The sequence below is a fragment of the Lissotriton vulgaris genome, chromosome 4_1 (assembly GCF_964263255.1).
Source record: "Lissotriton vulgaris chromosome 4_1, aLisVul1.2, whole genome shotgun sequence".
In the NCBI taxonomy this organism is placed as follows: Eukaryota; Metazoa; Chordata; class Amphibia; order Caudata; family Salamandridae; genus Lissotriton; species Lissotriton vulgaris.
Window position 1 is genome coordinate 1061845206 of NC_141691.1, and position 17707 is coordinate 1061862912.

Consider the following 17707-nt stretch of genomic DNA (forward strand, 5'->3'; position numbering starts at 1 on the left):
TTATCCGAAGAAAATGCTGAAGCATGCAAGAAAGCGAGCGTGGTTCACACCACGAGAAGTATTGTTAGAAAAAAAGATAAAACCATCATTAGAACGATTGGTCTGTGTCTCAACATTTGTATCCGCCACAAATAAATTTAAACAAATAGTGCTCAAAAACTAGCACTTGCTCAAAAATTTGGAATGTCCATTTCCCAAGCCCTTGTTTGCTATGAAAAAGAACAGGAGTATAGGTCAAGAGATTGTGAGGTCTGACATCTTTCCGAACGAAGGGAGAAGAGATTTAATTAGCCAATGGGGTCTTAAACCAGTTGAGGGACATCACAAGAGCGGTAATTGTGTCGCTTGTGACTCCACAATTGAGGACATTGATTTTGAGCACAGAGGGGTTAAATGGAAACACCCTATGTTTACGAATTGCAAAACCAAGAACGTGGTATATGCGATAGTATGACCCTGCGGCAAATTATACATAGGCAAAACTAATCAACAAATCAATCAGAGGATAACACAACACCGATCTAGGCTCAAGAAAAAGGTGACAACTGTACCAATGGTAGAGCATTTCATGAATTACGGGACATTCTGAGCGGGACTTTAAATGGACTGTTTTAACTGCATTGAATGTGTCTAAAAACGTGGCAGATGTTGTCACTATTGTTGAAAAAAGAGGCATATTTAATTATGCGATTTAATAGTGTTCAATTTGGATTAAATGAAATGTCAGAACTTTCAAGGATATGACGTGATTGTAACATAGACTTACATAAATGGGTGTAGCATAATAATGTAAAATGATCTTTCAACTGCAATCCGCATTGTGCATCCAAGATGCTTCATTGTTATTTTGTTTGCGATCATCTGAATGCAAAAATATAATCAAGAGATGGTGAAGATTGAGCTTTTCTCAAAAAAGAGTGTGGTGGTAGGAGCTATGTGAGACAACGAACAGCATATAATTAATAAATTCCCTGACAGAGAAGTGTGGTGGCTGAGGTAGGATGGGCTTGACATACCCCCATGTAGTAAGATATCTTCGTTGAAAGAACAAGGATACTTCAAATGAGGGAAATAATGTATTTCCCATGAAGAAGTCCCCCTGACCACCAGAGAAGGTAATTCTCATGAAATTCCCGTAATATCATTGATGTGGGGTACATAATGTCTAGAAACATCAGATTACGCACTTCTCATTAAAAAATAGGTTGTGTCCATGAGACGCACATAAATATTCAGGAGATCGGCAATTGAGCGCGTGAGTAGTCACGCAAAAAGAAACGGAAGACCACAATCCCCACAAGGCATAGCAGTACTAGGTCTATTTCCAGGGTAGTTGGAAACACGGCGCTTCCCGCTGTGAGTTTTTGCAAAGACGCAAGTGCGCTATTCGGAAGAAGCATATGGTGAGCATACAACGGCCAGTTAATTGTTATGGCAGTATGTTTTAACTTGTGCGGCATTAACTAAACCCGTCCGCTTTTGCTTTCCGTAGAACGAAGGTGAAATATACAGAGTGGACGAACCCACTACCGGTTTACTTAATTCATTAAAGGTACGTTGCGTACATGGGTTTTCTTCCCCCGTGCGAGCCCGCTGAAATGAGGGCCCGCTAGTTGCAAAGTCGTTTGTTGGTTCTTCCTTTAGATTCGGTTTCTTGTCGTGCTAAGAGGAGAGTAAACCACAGAATAAACAACGTACCGCCACAAGATGGGTCTGTGGAAGGTATGTGTGTTTTTTTATGTAAAGCAACACCACCACAAGATAGATCACCAGTCCAGTTGTTCTCAAAACAGGAACTTTCTTTTTCACAGATATGAATGTGAAATACATTCAGTAGTGGACATTGAGAGATAATCATGGTCACAGACATTACTGCTTCAAGCAAAATATTCAAGATAACAGCGGGTATGTGCGAAAGTGCCAGTAAAGGGCACAGGAACAGAGTAAAAAGGGTTGTAGGGGCAACAAGTCATGATTTGTTTATTTAACTTTTAGGTGTTTCCAATGTGGTGAAAAGGAGATGCCCTGATGAGAGCCCGATAGAGAACTAGTGAGGCTTGAAACGCGTCGGCAGTTGCTAATAAAGTAGCAAAAGTAAAGGATCAAAAAAGAAATAGAATTGATTCAGGATAAAGTTCAGATTCGTTTATCAGAATGCTTAATGAGATTTAATTGAGCCATCGCCTCAGTTTGTGTGGCATATTGGTCCATTTTTGATGTATTTATGGTTGTCTAAAGTTGTGTGTAAAGTATTGTTTTTGTCATGAAAATGTTGGTGTTGTATATTGATGTAAATATTGTATAAATTGTGTTGTATGTAAATACATATATGATATTGTGGTGTTTCATGTTTTAGATGTAAAGGTCCTTCAAAGTTAATAGTGTGATTGTCGTAAAAATAATTCATAAATAATTAGGACACCAGGTTTTCTTCTTCTTTTTTTGCTAAAATATAATAAACCCCTACCTGGGTTCTGTTCAATTGGGTCTAGCCCCCCCAAACTAAAGTTATCACTTATTATCAAGTGTGAAAATGCATTCTGCTCATAGTTAAAAATGCACAAAATAATATACCTATAATAATCTCATACTTTGTGCCGCATGCCTTGGGCACGGATCAGTCTGACAAGTTTTAGGACTGTTCTCTGCACTCACTAGGATCTCACGCCAGTTAATGTAACTACCTCATAACTTTAGATGTACCTAATTCCACCCTGTGGTTCCAATTACATACATTTTTCATGATAGGAAAAGTATGAGGTGGAATGGCTGGGATTCAAATGAATCTACAGACTACACATAGGTCTCTGCAGTAGCAGACTTAACTCAAACAGCTAAACAATCAGTTCACCACTCTGATCAATATTTTATTTTATATATTGAAGACCAAATGTTGCATATTTTTTCTTTAATAACATTGACAACTTGATTGTTGGATGCAGAGATGTTCTTCCTGTATTCTTTTCCTACTTTTTATTAGGACATTGTAAGGTGTGTGGTTAAATCTGAAAGTGTCGTACCTACAAAGTATACACAGCAGTGCTGGCTGTCCATGTACTTAACGACCCAGACTACATTAACGGATGCAGAAACACCCTCCTAGCACGCCCATCAGACAAATGCACAAGAGAGTAATTTAGATTAGGTCTCTAATTTTTAGGTCTTGCGACCTATCAATGCGCGCAAGCGCATTGAGCGTAGCGAGAATTCATGTCCTCAAAACGCTTGTGAAACCAAGGGTTTCGTTCGTTCGATTTTGTTTAAGTTCACGTGAATCACGTGACCAAACAAGCACGCGCATTCACGGCCGCACAGCACATCAAAGGGCTTCGCCCAGCGTGCGTTCTGCGGCTTCTCCTCCCCTAATTATTCATGGCCAGCCGCAGGCCGACCGTACTTTCAGTTTCCCACTTTCAGTTTCCCACCACTCGTGTTGTTCTCTCCCTTGTTTACATGGTGGCTGTGTGCCTTTCATGGCTGGCCCCAGGCCAGCCGTACTTTCAGTTTCCCACCACTCGTGTTGTTCTCTCCCTTGTTTACATGGTGGCTGTGTGCCTTTATTTTGTTCAGCGCAGCTTGCCCAAACAACATTTAAAACATTCTGTGTGGCTTTCCGAGGGTCAACAGCTCACCGTCCCTTTAATTTGCATGGTGTCTTCCCGGTCTGCTCCTCCAATAGGCCGGTGCCTGCACCTTTAAATCCTGACTTCAGCGCTCCAGGGTTGTGACATCCTCTTTCACTACAACGTCCTGCTGTTCTTTAACCACTTTGTTAGAGTGCATGGTTTTCTTACTTTCTCTCTTGTTTCCATTCACCTCCTTCATTTCCCGGCCACATTTAAGTTCCCCCACAGTACGTCTGCTCCCTTGCCTTCATCTGTTCATTTCTCCTCCCCCTCCCTAGCCAGCTTCCCCCAGGACCCTGCTGCTTCACACCCTCATCGCCACTCGGCCCCCTTCCCTGCCCGCCGTGTCGCATTTCTCCTCCCCCCTCCCCTTCTCTGCCTTCCCTCCGTCTTGTTCTAGCTATTCTCTGTGTTAGATAGGAAGTGGCTTCTCCATAATACTAAAATAGATCACCAGCACGTTTGAACATTCAGTATTTAGGTAGCAATCAAAAAACATGGGTCTGCATTTGCAGTACTACACAGACTCCAGTTTAGACTATTTTTACAGGTAAATGCCTACTGAAATCGCTCTTCTTAGGGAGGTGGCTGTGGTGCATGTGAATCCATTATAAATACCGATGCAAGAGGACTCCTATTACAGATGAGTAATGGTTCTTCTACAGCATTTTATCTTATACCTACTCTGAAAGGCTGAAGACATTTGATGGACGCGGTTTAGAAGTTTTAAAGGGAGGGGGTACTTCCACTCTTCATGTCAGGTTTCGGTGTTTCGTTGCTGTATTGCCCAAAGAGCTCCAGTCCATAAAATGCATAACAATTTTATGTTTTTCAGCCTAGCATGGTCGAAGGGGTTTGTTAAGTAAACAAAAGAATAGCGGCCGCTCTGGGAAGCAGCATCTATACTCTGAAGACAGACTAGCTGTAGAGCAGACTTCCCAAGAGAAGGACAAGTTACTTATGTATAACTGCTTTTTTTTTTTTTTAAAGTCTGAAAACCTAACCCTGCAATCTAATTTTTGCTCGTCTGACCTAGATTGCTTGTGCCGAAACGCTTCTCTCGAGGCAGCTGTGCGCTTTACAAAACGTTTTTGTTTTGTACTTTACTTCTCCTTCAGGGGAATATATGTTGCAATCATAAGCACTTACTAGCCTTGCCCATGTCCTAGATCTAAAGGGCACCACTCCTACAAGGAAGCACTCTCTACCAGCAAACCAACACACCCAGTGAGCGTCAGATGATCCAGTTCTTTTGGAGAACTAAGGTTACGGCCAATTAACTTTGCCTTCTTCTGGAGATCTCTACTGATAATCATGATCACTGAATAGAATAGCAAGCTGGTCCATTAAGGAAGAAGAGAAGAAATACAGTAGTGGGCCTTAAATTATTCATCCAAACACATTTCGAAGGCCTAACTCGTTTGAGCAGCAGCTCAAGGGTCAGTTTCAAGACAGGGTCTTGTGAAAGCATGGTACACCTTCAGGCTGCAGCTTTGCAAATTTCCTCTAATGGTAAGTTCCTTAGCAAGGCTGTAACAGCTGTTTTGCCTCTCCTTAGGTCTACCTGGCAAACCCTTTGTGAATTTGTGATAAAATGCTGCAGAATATCCACTTGCACAGATTGTTTGGAGGTGGATACACCTTTACGAACAGGCCCACAATTCACAAATACTTAGATTTATAAATTTCATGTTCTGCGTAGATAATATTGAAGAATACTTTACATCTAATGTATGCAGAGACCTTTCTACTGAGGTAGAAGGATGCAGAAACAAGCACTGGCGTTGCCAATAGGTCTCGCAGTAGGAAAGTTGGAGCTATTGGTTTTGTAAATGACAAAGCCCCTTTATGTTTTTAAAATGAAAACAAAAATAAAAGGCATTGTTATTTGCAATTGTAATAGCTCCAACTTTCCTACTGCGAGGCCTATTGGCAACGCCAGTGCTTGTTGCTATTGTATATACTCATGCAGAAGATTCTCTCCAAATAATAAATTCATATTAGAAGCTTCAGAGACTATATTGGGAATTCGATTACAGAACAACCGCAACCTATTTTCAGGGCAATAAACACTAACAGTAAAAAAGAGGTTTCAGCACCATGAACTTCATTATGTGACCCTCACAAAACTGTCTTGGTATTGCATGCCTTTCTTCACTAATGTTCATAGAGGTCATGGGCCCCCCTTTTCCTCTTTAGCATCCATTGCCATATGTTAACAGATAGCTGACTCCTCATCGCCATGTGGATGATACTCAGTAAAAGAAGGTAGATCCTCCTATCAATGACAACTAAGTTACCAGATGCATGGTCTATTTTAAGCAATTTTGTTACCAATATGTTAGGGGTCAATGATGTAAAAGGTCTCACTGATTACTTATGGTTAAACATCCTGCGGCAATATAGCATGCTCCATGTGGAGAAGTGTGGCTCAGGGGTTAGAGGCGGCAGACCCGGAATCTGAGATCGGTCCTGGACCAGGGTTCAATTCCCCGCCCCGGCGGGTCTTGGGCTAAAATTCCACGGACTCGATAATTCTCGTCCCGGTGCCTCCTCAACTCTCGGGTTCACACTCTGCGACTCTGGGCAATAGCTTGCTTAATCTCCACAACGGCCCCTCGCGGCGGGATGCCTGACTTTCACCCTGTGGACACCCTGTCGGGGCTTCTCACAGGGGAATATCAGGACGGGTTCCCTAGGCAAGCGCCAGGATACCCTTGTGGTGACAGGTTGCGCTATATAAGTATACCTACATTTACATTTACATTTACATTTACATAATGTCTTAATTAATGTATGTGCAGAATATTCAGTTATAATTGTATCTTTCATAGGAAATTTTGTTTGTCATGCTGGAAATACAGAATGGCGTGTTCAACATGCTTTTTTTAAATAATGCTCAAAGTGGGCTAAAATTGTCAGTGTACACAATGGTGGTATGCTAGATTGCTTGGTAAATGTTATAGTTTTAATATTCACAACTATAGTTTACAGCACTTTTTAATGCAATCCACAAACTGGGTTTTGTTCTTGGTGCTAAATGTTGTATGACTAGCTTGAAGTACTTAGTGGCTTGTCTTCTATAGTTAGTTACCAAATTTCATTCATTCACATTTGAGCTGTTAATTCCTTCAGGTAGAGAATTCAAGCCATAGACTTAAATATGGATTAGCTTTCATTTGTTAAATTTTGTAATGCACTTAAATATATGATAAATCTACTAAGCATATGTGGAAGGTCTTCATATCTGATGCCACTTCTTGTGAGGTCATAAGTGAGTCCACGCACAGTGAGGTCACGTACATACTGCCTAACTTTATTAGTCCTCTCACTACTGTTTTAGGTCTCGCCTATTACATCCCGAAGGGATGATGGGCGAGATTATAGTAAGACGTCCGATAAGTCTACCTAGCTGCGGATCGTGTACAGTTCATGTGAGCCAGGCACTTGCACATCATCGCCAGCCACTTCACACATCACACACCACCATTTGTCTGTGCCTCAGCATCAGACTTCAAAGGAAGCCGCTCCCCGCCCGCCTCCGCGCAATGCGAGAACATCCTTTTAGGGCTGTGACAACCCGCCCCACCCCCCCTTTCTCTCTCCTCTTCCTCGCGCAACTCGCGTTTATTTTTTTAAATTATTTCATATTGCCAATGCTTGTTCCACATTGTTCCTCTTTCTCGCTCATTTCTTTATCGCACTCACCCCCAGGGTCTCTCCTCCCTGGTCACTGTTTAGGCACTTCTCTCTCATACTCTCACACACGCGCCCTCGCTCTCTTCCCTTACCAGTGGCTCGTCTCACGTTTTCTTCTTATTTGTTTTTGCATCCTCGTGCTGTCCTACTCTCTAACCTCCAGTTTTTTCTTTCTCTTCTCTTGCCAACTCCTATTAAATGTCTCCATTCTTCCCTTCCTGTTTCTCTCTCTCGTACTCCCTGTCTCTCACACACACTTTATTCTATTTGTCTTCCCTCTTACTGTCAACGTTACATGTACAGCGCCCTCCTTTCCCTTCTGCTCTCTTATAACTTGTCAGTTGATTGGACTACAACAATTCTCTCTCGCAATTAAATAGAAGCCTATTCAACAATTCACTCTCTTGCCTGGCATGGGAGGGTTTTTAACATAATGTATAGTAGAGTTTGTCAAGTATAACCCCTGCGCACTAGCGTTATTTGCCAAAAAGAGAGGTGCCCGGGCCCTGAGTGGCAGGCCCTCCGATGCGCAATGCAAAGCAGGCAGACAGACAGAAAGAGGTAGACAAACAGACAAGAGGAGCGACAGCGAGACAGATACCAACACTCCCTATAAACAGTAGATAAAAAACACATTTCCGCCTGTTGCAGTTCTTGTCATCCCAGCCCCAACCACCGTTTTCATTCCTTTTTTATTTGTTTTATTTTTAATAAATGCTTCCCCCAGTTGAGCTACTGCTGTGACCCGTCCGGCCCCCCGAGTCGCACCTTCCTGCTCTGCCATTCACTTTTCATCTCGTTCTCGCAAATTCTAGTAGTTTCCTTCTGTGCCCCCACCGATCCCCCACCCACGTCAGCTCCACCTGGCTCTGCGCCCGTTCTCTAATCAAAGCCTTATTTCAAATTAATCATCTTCTGGCTCTCCGTGTCGGAGCTCTCTCCATTTCGTCCCTGTAAGGTTTGTCCGAGTGGTTAACAATGAGTCGAGGGATGTCTGGGGTTGTTTTTGTTTCAGGCGTCTTTATTATTTTTTTCTTAAGGGATTAGGCACACTGTTGAAGTCAAAATCAGGGGTTGACAGAAGAATGGATGAAACATAAATGATAGTCGGATGTTCCCCAGGCGAGGTGGTCTGCGTTGTCTTTACGTAGGTCTTCTTCCGGTTGGGACTCCTCAGAAGGGCAGAAAGAAAAGGATAGGGCCGGGATTAGTCACATCCGTCCTCTTATTAAAAAAAACAGGTGCTACCGCCACTATACGTAGAGAAGGAAGGGGGGGAAAAAGGGTTTGTGAAGGAAAGAGGTCGACGTGACTTGTATGGTGCTATTTCTCGCCAACCCACCACCCCCACCAGAAGGCACCCCTTAGTGGTACTTGCCTTGGGCCACGGCCCGTCCACAGGGCCGCGGCGTCCGGACCCTTGGCGGTTGTTCCCTTTCTAGGGTCACCGGGTGTGTGCACCTTGTAGGTAGGAGGAGGGTTCTCCCTTGGGTTCCGCTTCCCGCCGAACCTGCTCCCTCCTGTCTCTGCTCCTCCGGGGTTGCTGGGTTCCGCTCCTCCTCTGGAACAGCTAGGCTCTGCTCCTTTACCGCCGGGACAGCTGGGCTCCGCTCCTCCACCGCCGGGACAGCTGGGCTCCGCTCCTCCACCGCCGGGACAGCTGGGCTCCGCTCCTCCACCGCAGGGACAGCTGAGATCCGCACCTACACCGCCGGGACAACTGGACTCCCCTCCTCCACCGCCGGGACAGCTGGGCTCCGCTCCTCCACCGCCAGGACAGCTAGGCTCCGCTCCTTTAGGTTCTCCCTCTTCCTCCGGGCTCCAGGATACCGCTTCCTGCTCACGCCGCCCGTCCTCTGTTGGTGGAGGCTTTTATCGTCCCACCTCTCTTTCCATGACCGCCTGTCATGGACAACAGCTAGACCGTCCACTGCTTCCGGGTGGGCGCTGGTGTCTCTTCCCGAAATTCCCCACTTCCGGCTGTCGTTCCTGGCCGGCTCTCCGTCCGTGTCACAGTCCCCCTCCCACCCCCCTCTTACTACCCCCTTGTTATTGCCTTTCTTTGTAATGCGATCCGAACACATTATGCTTCGTTTTATTTGCAACATGCACTGGCGAGCCATGGTCATGCTGCAGCTCCCGATTTATATAACTGCTACTTTCAAGCTTGTGAACAGAAGCTGCTCGGTTGCAAGTTAAATGATAGTTCAACCCCCCACACACACAAACCCACTCACACACCACCTCCTCCCCCCACACACACACACAACTCCACCCCCCCCACACACACACATACACCACCCCCCACACACACACACACACACCACCCCCACCCCCACACACACACCACCCACCCCCACACACCACCCACCCCACACACACACACCACCCCCACCCCCACACACACACCACCCCCACACACACCACCCCCACACACAACTCCACACACACACCTCCACACACACACACACACACATAACTCCACACACACACACACAACTCCACACACACACACACACAACTCCACACACACAACTCCACACACACAACTCCACACACACAACTCCACACACACAACTCCACACACACAACTCCACACACACAACTCCACACACACAACTCCACACACACACAACTCCACACACACACAACTCCACACACACACACAACTCCACACACACACACAACTCCACACACACACACAACTCCACACACACACACTCGCAACCCCACACACACACACACTCGCAACCCCACACACACACACACTCGCAACCCCACACACACACACTCGCAACCACACACACACACTCGCAACCCCACACACACACACACACACACTCGCAACCCCACACACGCACACACACTCACAACCCCACACACGCACACACACTCACAACCCCCCACACACACACACTTGCAACCCCACACACACTCGCAACCCCACACACACACACACTCGCAACCCCACACACACACACTCGCAACCCCACACACACACACACTTGCAACCCCACACACACGCAACCCCACACACACAACCCCACACACACGCAACCCCACACCCCCACAACCCCACACAACCCCACACCCATACAACCCCACACACACCACACACACACCAAACACACCACACACACCACCCCCACAAACACACAGACCCACACACAGATCCACACACAGACAAGCCCCCCACACTCCCCACACACAACCACACACATGCACACACACAACCACACTCACCCACACAAAACCCCACACACAACACACAACCACACACAAAACCCCACGCCCACACACACACTCCCACACACACTCAACCACAAAACCCCAAACAACCACACACACGACCCCAAACACAACACACACAACCCCACACCCACAGGCCCACACACACACACAACCTACCATCTATCACAATCACTCGCCCTCACTCTATCTATTGCACTCACTCTACCTATCCATCGCCCTCACTCCATCCATCGCCCTCACTCCATCCATCGCCCTCACTCCATCCATCGCCCTCACTCCATCCATCGCCCTCACTCCATCCATCGCCCTCACTCCATCCATCGCCCTTACTCCATCCATCGCCCTCACTCCATCCATCGCCCTCACTCCATCCATCGCCCTCACTCCATCCATCGCCCTCACTCCATCTATCGCCCTCACTCCATCTATCGCCCTCACTCTATCGCACTCGCCCTCACTCTATCGCCATCACTATCTATTGCCCTCACTGTATCTATCGCCCTCACTCTATCACCCTCACTCTATTGATCTATTGATCGCCCTCACTCTATCTATTGATCGCCGTCACTCTATTGATCGCCCTCAATCTATTGATCGCCCTCACTATCTATCGCCCTCCCTCCATCACCCTCCCTCCCTCACTCTACCGCACTCCCTCACTCTACCGCACTCCCTTACTCTAGTGCACTCCCTCACTCTAGTGCACTCCCTCACTCTAGTGCACTCCCTCACTCTAGTGCACTCCCTCACTCTAGTGCACTCCCTCACTCTAGTGCACTCCCTCACTCTAGTGCACTCCCTCACTCTAGTGCACTCCCTCACTCTAGTGCACTCCCTCACTCTAGTGCACTCCCTCACTCTATCGCACTCCCTCACTCTATCGCACACCAACCTGACTCCTGCAGAGGTGGTCGCTCCCCACGCTCCCTGATATCGTAGCGCTGGACTGCTACATTGCCTGCTTTTTAAATTGTGCCAGATTGGTATTGTAGCGCAGCGCTGGACTGCTACATTGCCTGCATTTTCAATTGTGCCACATTGGTATTGTAGCGCTATCTCGCATTGCCTGAGTGTTTGCTTCGCCTTGTTTCGCTTTTGTTTCCGCTGCCATTTTGTTGTTTGTTTGCCTCCCAGCCCGTCCCTCCACCCCGCTCCCGCCTCACAGCTGCTCCTCCCTCGCTCCACCCCCCCTCCACTATCCACTTATGACAGATGCTTTTGCGCGCAGCGGTCGCGCCGCATGCGCGCCAAAGGTAAGCCCGTTTACGCCCGTCCGCGCCTGGACCGCGCCCAGCGCCAGACCCCCTGGCCCCCGCAAAATCCACTCCACCCGCGTAACGTACGACGCCGCTACCCTCTCAGCACTTAACCCCGGCCGACTCCCAAACTGCTACCAAGCCGCCCCAGGACACACCCATGGATCCTTCACCTGCCACTCCTGCAAGTTCGACTGCATCAGGACCCACACCAAATACACAGACTCCAAACAGAGCTCCGACACTAACCACCTGAAGTACATCCTACTCAACACCTGCTCGATCCACAGACACGCCATTGAACTTTGGAACCTACTCGACACCACATCGCCGGACGTCGCCTTTCTTACAGAAACCTAGATGAACGCCTCATCAGCGCCCGACATCGCCATAGCCATCCCGGACGGCTACAAGATCATCCGAAAGGACCGCATCAACCAAACAGGAGGAGGAATCGCCATCGTTCATAAGAACACCATCCGCATCACGACCAGTTCCGATGACAACCTCACAACCGCCGAACACCTTCACTTCCAGATTCACACCGACCCTAAGACCACACTCAGAGGCACCCTCATCTATAGACCACCCGGACCCCGCACACAACTCAGCGAAGACATCACTGACTTCATCAGCCCTCACGCCCTCCCCTCCGAGGACTACATCCTACTGAGAGACCTCGCCCAAATCCACGATAAAAAAACTTTATTGGCAGTGGGTGGTAAACAGAAGAAACTCTTCGACAACGTCATGCAAATCGACTAGAAACTTCTTGGAGATCAAAGATGTCCCTATCAGAGAATTGTATTTGGATATTATCTCTGTCCCATGGGAAAGATCATTGTACTTTAAATTCAGATTAGGTCTTCTTCCTGTAATGGAACTCACATGCCGCTGGAAAATCCCTTACCAGACTGCTCCATGGTGCCCCTTTTGCCCTCAGCAGCGTGAATCTGTCCCTCATTTGTTATTCGAGTGCCCTGCCTACAAGGTTCCTCGCACGAAATGGATGAAACCGATGTGTCTCACCTTGGGCACCAGACATTGTAATGTGGCACTAAGAATACTACTTACAGACACTCGTACATTTTTCGCATGCGCCACCTCGAAATACCTTGGGTGGGCATGGCGGATCCGGTCAAAAAGACTCAGGCAAATTGTTTAATCTTGATTTTAAATTTATGGCCCGTTATTGGCCTATTTTTTTTAGGTAATTTATTTAATCCCCCTAACAGAAATGGCAGGGAAAAAAAAGCTGATTCCTAGCACGTAGGGGTTTTTATGCTTTTTATCTAGCAATGTTAAAAATCGAATTTACTATGTATGTATGCTTTTTAAGATATTTTTTATGTCGAAATAAAGCCTATTTGACTTGACTTGACTGGGAGACCTCAACTTCCACCTGGAAAAGAAAAACGACAGCAACACCACCACCACCCTTTTGGACAACCTCGGACTCAAACAACTTGTTGACACCCCCACCCACTTTGCCGGGCACACGCTCGACCCAATCTTCACCTCTAGCAAGCACATCTCCTTTAATCACACCACAGCTCTCCATTGGATGGACCACAGCTGCGTTCACTTCAACTACAAAAAGACTACGACCCACAACCACCCACAACCAATTCCCCGGAGAAACTGGAATAAAATTACCACCGACCAGCTCTTCACATCACTTCACCAAAACCCTCCTGCAAAATCATCGGACCCAAACCAAGCAGCCACCAACCTCACACAATGGATCACCCACAGCGCTGACTAATTAGCACCCTTGAAAAACCATCAAATCAAGCAAGGCAGCAAAAAAGCCCCCTGGTTTAATGATGACCTTAAGAAATCCAACAAGATCTGTCGCACCCTCGAGAAAGCCTGGCGAAAAAACCCAACCACGGACAACCTGGCCACCTTCAAGAACGCCACCCGCAAACACCACCAACTGATCCGATCCACCAAGAAATCAGCATTCAAGGATCGACTCGACAACAACAAAGAACTTTTCAACATCGTCAAAGAGTTTACCAACCCCACCGCCGGCACCAACGACATCACTCCCTCCAAAGACCTCTGCAACTCTCTAGCCTCGTTCTTCCACAACAAAATCGCTGACATACATAACAGCTTTGGAGACCAGCCCACCCCACCTACCTCCGAACTAAAACCCCCCTCCAACAACCTCTGCGCCTGGAACCCAATCACCACTGAAGACACCATCCGCCTGATGAACACCATTCACTCAGGATCGCCAACCGACCCATGTCCCCACCACATTTTCAACAAAGCAGACTCCATTATCGCACCCCATCTCCGAGACGTCATCAACTGCTCCCTCAACTCCACCACCTTCCCGGAAAGCTGGAAACATGCCAAACTCAGCGCCCTCTTGAAGAAACCTACAGCAGACCCCACTGAACTTAAGAACTACCGCCCCATTTCGCTCCTCCCATTCCCTGCCAAAGTCATTGAGAAAGCCGTCAACAGTCAACTCGCCGCCTTCCTCGAATCCAACAAATCCCTCGACCCTTTACAGTCCGGCTTCTGAGCCAAACACAGCACCTAGACAGCCCTCATCGCAGCAACAGACGACATTCGAACTCTACTGGACAACGGAGAAACTACTGCCCTCATCCTACTCGACCTCTCCGCAGCCTTCGACACAATCTGTCATAGCACCCTTATACAACGCCTCAGCAACGTCGGAATACAAGGAAAGGCATTGGACTGGATAATCTCGTTCCTCGCTGGAAGAACCCAGAGAGTCCGCCTCCCCCCTTTTAGATCAGAGGCCACCGAAGTCATCTGCGGCGTACCCCAAGGATCTTCACTCAGTCCCACCCTCTTCAACGTATACATGAGTCCCCTCGCATCCATTGCGCGCCAACACAACCTCAACATTATCTCCTACGCAGACAACACTCAGCTGTTCCTATCCCTCACCAAAGACCCAAACACCGCCAAAACCAACCTACACGAAGGGATGAAAGAAGTAGCCGAGTGGATGAAGAAAAGCCGTTTAAAACTAAACTCGGACAAAACAGAAGTCCTCATCTTAGGATCATCCCCCTCCGCCTGGAACGACTCATGGTGGCCACCGGCCCTGGGAACCGCACCCATACCAACGGACCACGCACGTAACCTGGGCTTCATCCTGGACTCCTCCCTCTCGATGACCAGACAAGTCAACGCTGTCTCATCATCATACTTCAACATCCTACGTATGCTCAAAAAAATCTTCAGTTGGATCCCCACCGAAAAAAGAAAGACGGTCACTCATGCACTGGTCACAAGCCGACTGGACTACGGTAACACCCTCTCCGCCGGAACCACAGCCAAACTACAGAAAAAACTCCAACGCATCCAAAACGCCTCAGCCAGACTCATCCTAGACATCCCCCGGCAAGCTCACATTTCCGGTCACCTGAAAGACCTCCACTGGCTCCCCGTTGACAAGAGAATTACGTTCCGCCTCCTCACCCACGCACACAAGGCCCTCTACGACCTAGGACCCAAATACCTCAACACGCGCATGTCGTTCTACACCCCCACCCGCCAACTTCGATCGTCCAATCAAGCCCTCGCCGCAATTCCACGCATCCAAAGATCCACCATGGGAGGAAGATCCTTCTCCTACTTAGCGGCCAAGACCTAGGATTCCCTCCCCACCCACCTCCGCCTCACACAGAACCACCTCTCCTTCAGAAAACAACTACAAACTTGGATATTTGATAAGTAAAGCTCCCCCCCCCCTCCCTCAAGCGCCTTGAGACCCTCTGGGTGAGCAGTGCGCTATACAAATTTAAACCTGACTTGACTTATCGCACTCCCTCACTATCGCCCTCTATCGCCCTCCCTCTATCACATCACCACAGCATCACTCTGCGCCACCAAAATAATCTGTGCAACCAGTCAACAACTGGTTCAAATATGTTCTCTCAATGTTTCAAGCTTTATTACAAGTGTCACAAAAAGATGATAATATTTCACTTCTGTTCTTGGATTTGTCACAATAAAATACACTAAACATAATCTTCACAAAAGTTTAAGCTATTGCCATTATAAATTACAATAACTTATTTAAGTATTAATTATTAAAGAAATTAAAAGCCATTGTTATTTGTAATATCAATACATCTAAGTCACGTAAATACAACACATATTGCAGTACAAATGCTATCGGTGTCACATTTGCGAAAGTTAAAACTATTGGCATTGTCAATGACAAAGCTATTAATTTCACTATTTTCAAAACCAACACATTAATAAAAAAATTGTCATTTACAATACCAATAGCTCGAAATTTCCTAATGCGAGATCTAATGCATTGCAAATGCTTGTTTAGGCCTTGTGCCCTGCCCTTCATACAAGTTCCTTTCCCCTTTCACTGCATGTCACGATGGAGCCAGCAGACGTATTTTCAGCATGGCCTTTCTCACACATGCAAAACTGGTACTCTACCAATATAAGTAATACACTAAATAGTAAGACTGAATAAACAAGAAAAAAAACATTTCCATTAAACTCAAATACTGAACATGAATGGAGATGGCATACCGGATAAAAAAGTATGTTTCTCAACAAAGCTAAATATTAAAATTGAGTTTGAATATTTCCACGAGCCACATAATCAAAACTATTAACTTACTGCTAGAGAAAGTCTTTAAACAGCCCTAAATACAACATTCCTCGTTTGTTGCTGCTCATCAAGCAACTTGCGTATGACTTAGTATTCATTCAAGACCAACTATTTACCACTTGCACCTGCCAAATACTTCTCTCGGCAACTCATAGCTGATTTTTCTTTCTATTCTAGCGTTTTATGAGGCAACTCCTTTGTTGTCAATCGTATTTATATAGAACATTTTGCTCAAGTTACCGTTGTTTGGAGTCTCGAGTATTAATTCAAATTGTGATTTAAATGCAACAAACTATAAACCCCGAGAACTAAGTCAGGTCAAAATTAAAACGAGCTCATTTTAAGCAATCAGTTAAAAAAATAAAAATTTGAGAAAATACAACAAAAGAAATTTTGCAAGATTCAGGTGAAGCAGTCTTTCTATTTGGGTCAAGTCCACGCAATCAGCAATGTGTACAACTTAAAGACACGCACATGGGGAAGTTTTAAGTGCAGATAAAGACAATGTATACAACACAGGGAGCTGAAAGGCACAGTTGTACCTCTCAACTCACGGACCAACATTTTTTGCTGTTACCCAATTTCAAGAAGACACGACGACCACCTCCTACCATCAAGCTGGCAAAGCACCTGTGCCACACTTCACCCCTGCTTCACCAAACGACTTAACACAAAAGCAGTGCCTCTCGCACTGGTGTATTTCAGAGCCATACCTGCTGCAGGACACTGCAGTTCTGGCAGCCGATGCCTGGGCCCTCTGTAGCTAGCCCTGCCGTATTTGAATGCGTCTCCCCTGGCATCATGTTCGTGCCACTGCCCTGCCCTTTCCCGTGGGTGGCACAATCAACAAACAGAACCGGTAGACCCCCTAACTACAAAAACAGAGGTTCCGGTGCGCAAGAGCGCGCATGCGTGCGTCTAGTCAGGCGCAGACGCACTATGCAGCAGTGCCGTGCCCTTTCGTAATCACCCGGAAGTAAATGGTACTCACGGGATCGTAGGCTAGACGTATGAGCTTTCAAAGCGTAGTCTGTTTGTTGTGCCCTACGGGGCCTCTTCAGGCAGCTTCGTTGAATTAGTTGTTGTTTCTTGTGATCCTCTTGGGAGTTTTTAGTCCAAAACATATTTGAAAAAACTTTTCGTATTGAACTGTAAAGTTTTTTCTTTTACATTCTAATTCATACCCGACAATGGTTTGGGAACACTTACGAAGTTTCACAGAAAAGGAGAGTGACAGCGAA

At 46.6% G+C, this 17707-nt stretch overlaps 1 protein-coding gene across 3 annotated transcripts in view; it reads right to left on the reverse strand.

Moving 5' to 3' along the window:
• ICE1 (interactor of little elongation complex ELL subunit 1) overlaps positions 1–17420 on the reverse strand; it is an 868698-nt gene extending 851278 nt beyond the window's left edge. For 2 of the 3 annotated variants that reach the window (XM_086965289.1, XM_086965288.1), the window contains exon 1: positions 17180–17377. In XM_086965289.1, the coding sequence (XP_086821415.1) occupies positions 17180–17269 (90 nt within the window). In that variant the 5' untranslated portion in view covers positions 17270–17377. Of the gene's footprint in view, positions 1–17179 lie in introns of all 3 variants that reach the window. The other variant, XM_086965290.1, reaches the window with a different exon arrangement.
• Positions 17421–17707: the final 287 nt, after the last annotated feature.